The following is a 7,908-nucleotide window of genomic DNA, read 5'->3' on the forward strand; positions in this document are numbered from 1 at the left end:
CAAAAAAAACTAAGCTCGAGTTCCTTAACTTTTCCAGTTGTCTTTTTATACAGTAACTGTGTTAAATTTCGTGACACTTATGTTTCCCAGTTGGGCTTCGGTCGTATGGCTCACCGCAATGCCTAATCGATTCCCCGTCCATTTGGGAGTGTTGTAACCACTTTGGCAATAGGGAGGGACACGTTTGCCATACTCCTTCGCCCGGTAGGGAATTGGGTTTGTACTAAATTTTGTGACTTTCTATTTCTTCCAATTTTTCGATAAACAAACTTAACAAAAAATTCCTCCAACTGGAATCGGTTGTTAGTTGTTTCTCTTTCCTAATCGCTTTTGTCTCGTAAAATACTAATTTAAAAGAGAATACCTGGAGAAAACTTTACGTTAACTATGGGATCGTTAATTCGTTGTTGTTGTTAATTATTATATATCCGTTTATTTATTAAAACCCTTCCCGCCCCCGCGCCGACACTAATATAAAGAGACTCCCCTCCGAGTGGAAGGGTGTTTAAACCTTAGGACCGAGAATTTCATACTTAACTGTCCGACTTTCATTTGCCCTTAGGGGCCCTGTTGGTCACCAAACATGGGTGTTTCGTCTCAATATGACGCCGGAGTTTACATGGTCTCATACTGTCATTAGCTAGCACCTCGTTGCAGATAACACACTGTGGCAGTGGAGTGTCATCAGGACCGGTCCATGAAAATCCTAGCTTCAAATAATCATTGTCATACTTCCTCCGTTTTCTGACAGACGCTGTCTCCTCTCTCACTTTAGGTAACTTCACAAAAAATCTATCCATATTTTGCCGCTCGCATACATTTAGCTGAAGTTAACTAGCTAGATTTCACTGTTTCTCTTTATTTTCTTCTGGCGGCTGCGCCTCCCTTGAAGCTCTCTGGCGCCCCTCAGGGGAGGCGTGCCTCACACTTTGGGAACCCCTGCTTTAGAGAGACGTAGGGATTGTGTGTCTTAAATGTTGAGTGTTGTTCTGGATTCTTTCAGCTTCAAGTTGTGTTGTCAGACTCTGAATGAATTGTCATATCAATCATTATAGGTCATCAATGCCATAGAGCAGGACTACAGGTTGCCCCCCCCGATGGACTGTCCTAATGCCCTGCATCAGCTGATGTTAGATTGCTGGCAAAAAGACCGCAACAACCGGCCCAAATTCAGCCAGATTGTCAGCACCCTGGACAAGATGATCCGCAACCCCAACAGCCTGAAGGCCACCACACCGCTGTCATCAAGGTATGAAAATGAAAGGTCACTGTAAATGACCTAGACCGCTCAATGACCTCGTCACAGGCTTTCATTTTGTTATCTTACTTCTTTCTGTGCTGCAGTGTTCACTTACCTCTGCTGGACCGCTCCACTCCAGACTTCTCCTCTTTCAGCACAGTGGATGAGTGGCTGGAGGCCATAAAGATGGGCCTGTACAAGGAGAACTTTGCAAACGAAAGCTTCACCACCTTTGAACTGGTGTCGCAAATGACCATGGAGTATGTTCAACACTCGTTAAAACCCCATCCCTAACCCTAACCCTCACACAAAGAGAGATCATACATGAGTATAATCATGAGTCTCATACTGAATCTCCTGATTATTGTTGGTTACATCTTATTTCAAAACCTAATTCAATGTTTGTTAATGCTCCTAGTGTGCAATAGAAAATATGTGTAATCAAATATGAAATATAATATAAAGTAAAGTCTACATATTTTCCTATCCTCGGTTAGAGCAGCATGTAGGTATCCTGAGTGGAATAACAAGGGATTCAAATTGGAATGTATTCAGTAGTTTAGTCTTGAATTACAGTACGCAGTGTGAGTGTGGTGACATATTGACACATGGTTTATCTTCAGGGACATCTTCAGAGTGGGAGTGACACTGGTTGGTCACCAGAAGAAGATCCTCAACAGCATCCAGTCCATGAGGGCCCAGATGAACCAGATCACCTCAGTGGAGGTGTGATGTTGCAGAGGAAGCCTACCTGCAACCATCGAGGACACTTTCAGTGACTTTATCCCACACACACTAACACACACCACCAGCACTAGGAGTGTTCTTGTAGCTGCTGTATGTTCAGCTAACATGCAGGCCTTTGTGTTGTGGAGGACCATACCCACAGCCCGCTTCAAATACTCCGTGTACTTCACAGGACTCCTTGTGTTTATTCTAATAATAACACACCAAGTTCAACCATCAGTGAGCAATCAGTTTCCAAAACTGGCATTGCACTTACATGACTCACTGCTGGAAATTAAAATGAACAAAAGTGAAAAACAGTGACAACTAAACTCAACCTACCTTATGTGCTCATAGCTGGCAGGCAGCACCTATTTCTTTCTGATGCAGAATTTCTTACGGCTCTTACTGAGAGCAGCTCTGACTGATGGCTCTGAAACAGTAACGCTGGTCTTCCACGTTTTCTATGAGCGGCCCCTGGGCACAGTGCTGGGACCCTTAATGGCTGGCTGTTTTAAAGGCATTTTGACTGGAATGCAAAAATGCACACATGGTTCAACCAGTGTACGCACATTCATTCACAGGAAAGGATGCGCCCACACACTAGTTATTGTATCTGATGTGAAACGTCATCTCTCCTCTGGTCCAGTCTGCAGCGGCACTGTGAACACATCTACCAGACGCTCTGCTTCTGAAGCAGCTCTGGGATCTGTGGGGGAAAACATACTTGTCATTAGCAGTAGTAACTTCAGATGGCACATAACAACAGCACTTCATTCATAGTAACCGTACCCACAGATACCCACAGTTGATTGGCCTATTTCCTCACCTCCACACACTCTGCCATCAATAGTCGAATTCTCTATTTCCAAACATTATAAGATATCTAGAAATACTAAATGTATAAATAAATCAAACAATAGTTCAAATACACATGGGTTCATGGCAGTGACCAAACAATATCCAGCACCATGAAGGCAGATTATTGCACTCTGGTGAAGCTGCATTTCCAGCGCATGCAGCAGCTCTACTAGACTCGCCCCCCTCACACGATATAGGTTTCCACTGCATACGGCCCTCAGTGAAGGGTCAGCTGACACTGCCTGACAGCTCTAAGTCAACGGGACTGAATTTCTTCCATATTCACCAGGAACGTCTGCACTTGCTCTATTGGACGTTGCAGTTTAAGGCATAGTTTTACCAGCCTGTTTTACATTTGGTTCCATTGAAAAAAAAGCAATCCCTGTTGACAGTAGGTTGGCTAATTAGAAACGTCTGGTTGGTGCAGGATGTCCATTGACACGCTAGTCAGTGGTCTGCAGTTTGGCCTCCACCTTATCCATTCAGCTCTCTGGGATCTTCTATTGGGGGGTACTACTCAAGTCTTCATGAGTCCAGTAGAGCCGCAACATGTGGTGGAATTGGGCCATAGGAAAATTAAACTTGGGTTGTGTGCAAAGTTAAAGTTAAGAAGTCTGCAGTTCTTGTCATGTGTCATTGCTGCTCAGGCAGGGGCTGTGTTAGGTGTCGTTTTCATTTGCTCCACATCTGGGATGAGGTGAAGAGATATGCCCTTTAAAAGGGCTCTTCAAAAAATCACCTCATATTTCAATCTCTGAAGTTGGATATGATGTTTAACTTTTGTAGTTTGACTTTACAAATGGTTCCCTCAATGTAGTTTGAGCTGCTCGTCTAAAATTACCATTAATGTCATGAACAGTGATATTTAAAAGCCACTTTGTTGATAGGGTTCTAATCATTTTACCAAACCAACATTTTAAACCTTGAAATACACCTGAGCCCCCTGAAATGGACCATATGCAAATGTTGACTAGACCCAATCTGTCTGTCATTCCCTCTGATTGACCTTCCCATGTCCAGTGAGTAGGGACAGTCTGAGTCAGGAAACAGTTCACTCAAATCAAAGTCTTCTCAGTGCTGCAGGTGTGTTTTGGAGTTTCAGATACTATGCTTCCTATTTTCAGGCATTTCTAGAAGAATCACAGTCATCATCTTATACATATCAAAATGCTTTGCTTTATTTTGGCTTAGACCCCAACAAACAGCTGTCTGATGTTTATCACAGTACAGTTACCCCGCCAACACTGATGTGTTTTGAGTGTTTTAATATCGAAATATCTCCAAATTCCAAAGTTATCTCCCAGCTCATTGTGCTGTGCTTTTAAATGTACACAGGTTGTACACAAATGCATCGGTATGATATAATATATTACCATATATTGCCGTTATTACGAGAGCTGTATTCCACCTAATGCTCATATTGTTAATGTCAGCTTATTTCTGATGAAAGACGAACTTAAGGACAGATATCTGAGCTGAATCACTTGCTTCATCACAATCATCACAAAGCCCATTCTTCACTTGGAATACCACCACTCACAATATCTGAATTTCTGATCTCACAATTACAATAATCTTGTGATTAAGAGAAATATTTTGTATTTTAAATTAGATTACAGATATGGGCCTTTTCAAGATTTTCCTCAATTGAAACAACAACGTTGTTTGTCAGAAGTACCCATCACTGTTACAATCCATATGACTCCTGGCCGCTGAGGGGAGGGTTTGTCGCAGTACTTATAATACCATCATTGTATTAGAGCTGCAAAAAGAGGCTGTGTTATGCATGTTAATAAACAGCTCATGCTGTCCTTTTACATTTGGGAAGAAGAAGGCATTTTGATCTCCTTCCAAATGAGTGTTGATCCTCCCAGGTGTTCAGTAGGACATTCATGTCCTGTCCTCACTTGTCCCCATTAAACATGGGCCCTTTCACGCCGATCATCTGTCCTGTACATATTCTCCAAAGGTGCATATTCCCTTTATGGTTAGAAGGATCCAGCCATGTGAGATGCTGATACTGTACCAACACGCTTTCTAAAACCATCCTAAGGGAACCTGTTTTTAGACTTCACAGAGACAGTACCTCTCAGAACTCTATTTTGTTGTTTTTTTAAAAAGTCAACTTTTGATAATGGCACTTTTTATAAACCGAAGGCGGTTACGACAATAATTTATACTTCACAGCATTGAGAAAATTATTCTTACCTTAGGTCATGTGATGTCTGAGTGATTATTTTTGGTATCAGGACGTTGAGCATGATAAACCTTTTTCTTCTACCGTGCGAGCACAAAGCACTCATTTTTGATGTACTAACCTGAAAACCCTCTGAACCCGGTCTTTTTCGTAAATGGTCAGAATGTCCTCAATATGTATGAGGTACAACACTTCTGATTTTGTGATAGCTTCCAATAGAACCTCCAAACCCGTAATTCCCTCACAGCACACAGTTGATGTTAAGATTCAGTGCTTCACTCAAATCTGGAGGGAATACACCTTCACCTTCCAGGAGTTAGTTGTTCTTCAAGATTTGCAAAATGAACAAAACAATTCCATGCAGGTTTGAATTTGTATAATTGTTCATTTTAATGTGTTTTGACCTCTTTGATCTCCCTCCTTTGATTGTTACATACTGGTGCACAGTGAGATGAAGAAAAGCACTGACATTGATATTTAATAAATGTTGTTGAGTCAGTCTTTTTAAACTGGTCTGCAATGTTTTGTCATACAATAGCCCTTCATGTTTAACAACAAACACACTGACTGCACTGTACATAGGCATGTTTTAGGAACATTACAGTGTTTTCAGATGATCCTATTCAAACTGGAATATTTAACGTGTTTAAAATAAACAAGACAGAAAGAAAAATATGAGAAAAACCCATCAGCACAAAGCATCTGTTTTTGGAGAAACCAAACACGTGTGCATAAATGGGGTGCACTTCACAACATTACAAAACTTAATGATTTAAAAAATAAATAATAAATTCTATTTTGAACTATCAAGATGTCAAAGAAAATGTTTTTGACATTGTTATATGGAATCAATTATGTGAAGTGTCAAACGTTCACAGAAAAACAACTGGATTATTCTGTGAAGAGTTTTGGAAACTAAACCTGGTAATTATACAACTCATAACAATGTTCCTTCACTTCATATGATTTCTATTTGTTTTTGTTTTTTTAGAGTCTCATCTGTGTGTGTGGGTCATTCACAGAAACAGCCTCTCTTTAATATGACCTCTCCATGTACAGTTTTAAGAGAACCTTTTTTTGTAAGTGTTTAGTGCGTGTGTGCGTGTGTGTGTGTGTGTGTGTGTGTGTGTGTGTGTGTGTGTGTGTGTGTGTGTGTGTGTGTGTGTGTGTATGTGTGTGCTATGCTCCGTCCACATGCTGGCCCTTTTTTGAGCTGCACTGTGCAGATCTCAGTACTGACATAGAGCTGACATGTGCCTGGTTCTGGCGACAGGTTTAATTTTCATTATTCCTTTAGAAAAAGTTAGAAACATTCACATTTTACACAATTTGACCACAAGCGTGATGAGAAAAGACCACTCTGTAGGAGGTATATGTTCTGATGGATCTACACAGCATACCTGTGTGTTAGGAACAGAATGCACGTCATACTGTAGGTCAGGCTATTTCACTTATTTTAAACTGTTAATGGCCACTAAAACAATAACCAACCTGGCAACCCCACAGTGACAATGTGAGACATGCTGCTGATCGTCAAAATATCCTGTAGTCCCGGAATGTAACACCTTGAGAAATTGATGTGTTTACATTTCTTTGTACAGACCAATCAAACATGTCCATCAGTGAGTTCAATAGCTTTTTTTATTTTTTGGACTAAGAGCCATATTCTCATCTGACTTCCCTAGAGAAAGGGAATAAGCGTTGTTCATAATGTTGGCTTGTGTATGTGGAGCCACTATTTATACAATTTATTATGCCGAACTACAGCACATTAAGAGAAAGAAGACAGTAGTTTCACAGTATTTTACAGACTGAAGGTTATCGTTAATTTTCAGAATCCAGTATTTCAGCTTTATGAAGTACCTATCCCCTGTACTGCACTCTTCCTGTCTGCCTGACCATGAGAAGCCCAAAAACCTCTCTTCTCTGTGAAAAAGGACTTTAAAATATATTCTCTGGACACTTTTTGATCCCACACACATCACAGGGTCTGTTAGATTCCTCTCTTCCCCGTCCTTACCGCTGTGATCTCATATGTTATGTTTTTCTGTATAAATGTATATTTGATAGTATACCTGTGAATGATGTATCCGTTTAAATTATTTGTAATACTGTCATTGGTTTATTTTGTTAAGAAAAACAAGAAAAATGAAAAGAAAAGAAAACAACAAAATGAGTTTTTTAGCTGCTGTCTTCAATAAAAAACTAAAGCAAAGGTGATATGAAGTCTGCACACCATTTGATTCATTCACATGATCGTCCATTCTGCTTCTTTTTTTTTTATTGTGAGCAGATTGTGATGACACAATACTCCCAGAAATGTACCCATTCATCGTTCTTTAAAACCCTACAACCCACCATCCAAAACTATTCACTGTCTTCAGGGCAGTTCAGACATCTCCAAAGAGTTCCAGTGAACAGGGACATGCATTCACCTGTATCCCGGTTTCCGCTGTGATGGAATCTTTGGACACAAGAGGGAAGTAGAGCATCAGACTGAATGTTTCATATTTACACAAATCGCCGGGTTACGTAGTGTAACCCTTGTTATATTAACACAGGCGGAGCCCTCTACTGGACTCTTTTGGTACTACCTTATCATGCAAGCATTCACCTACTGAGATTTCTATAGACGTAGCTGGCCCCTGAATGCGCGCGCATCTCACTTCCGTATAAAAGGAGGCCTCGCCTCCTGAATATCATCGTAGGATGATATTCAGGAGGCGAGGCCTCCTTTTATACGGAAGTGAGATGCGCGCGCATTCAGGGGCCAGCTACGTCTATAGAAATCTCAGTAGGTGAATGCTTNAGCAGAGCCAGAGAGGAGCGGGCTGCGAGACCCCACAGAGCGCACCCAGAGAGCTCCTCGCAGCACATGGCTATT

At 41.1% G+C, this 7,908-nt stretch overlaps 1 protein-coding gene across 1 annotated transcript in view; it reads left to right on the plus strand.

Annotated features, from left to right (window-relative positions):
* Window positions 1-7,237, plus strand: part of LOC104961573 (ephrin type-B receptor 2-like) — a 48,072-nt gene extending 40,835 nt beyond the window's left edge. Inside the window, exons 2-4 of the mRNA XM_010789884.1 lie at window positions 1,056-1,249; window positions 1,345-1,500; window positions 1,864-7,237. Of these exons, the coding sequence (XP_010788186.1) occupies window positions 1,056-1,249; window positions 1,345-1,500; window positions 1,864-1,972 (459 nt within the window). The 3' untranslated portion in view covers window positions 1,973-7,237. The remainder of the gene's footprint in view (window positions 1-1,055; window positions 1,250-1,344; window positions 1,501-1,863) is intronic.
* The last annotated feature ends 671 nt before the right edge of the window (window positions 7,238-7,908 follow it).

This window comes from Notothenia coriiceps, unplaced genomic scaffold (genome assembly GCF_000735185.1).
Source record: "Notothenia coriiceps isolate Sejong01 unplaced genomic scaffold, NC01 NC01_scaffold00033425, whole genome shotgun sequence".
NCBI classification, from domain to species: domain Eukaryota; kingdom Metazoa; phylum Chordata; class Actinopteri; order Perciformes; family Nototheniidae; genus Notothenia; species Notothenia coriiceps.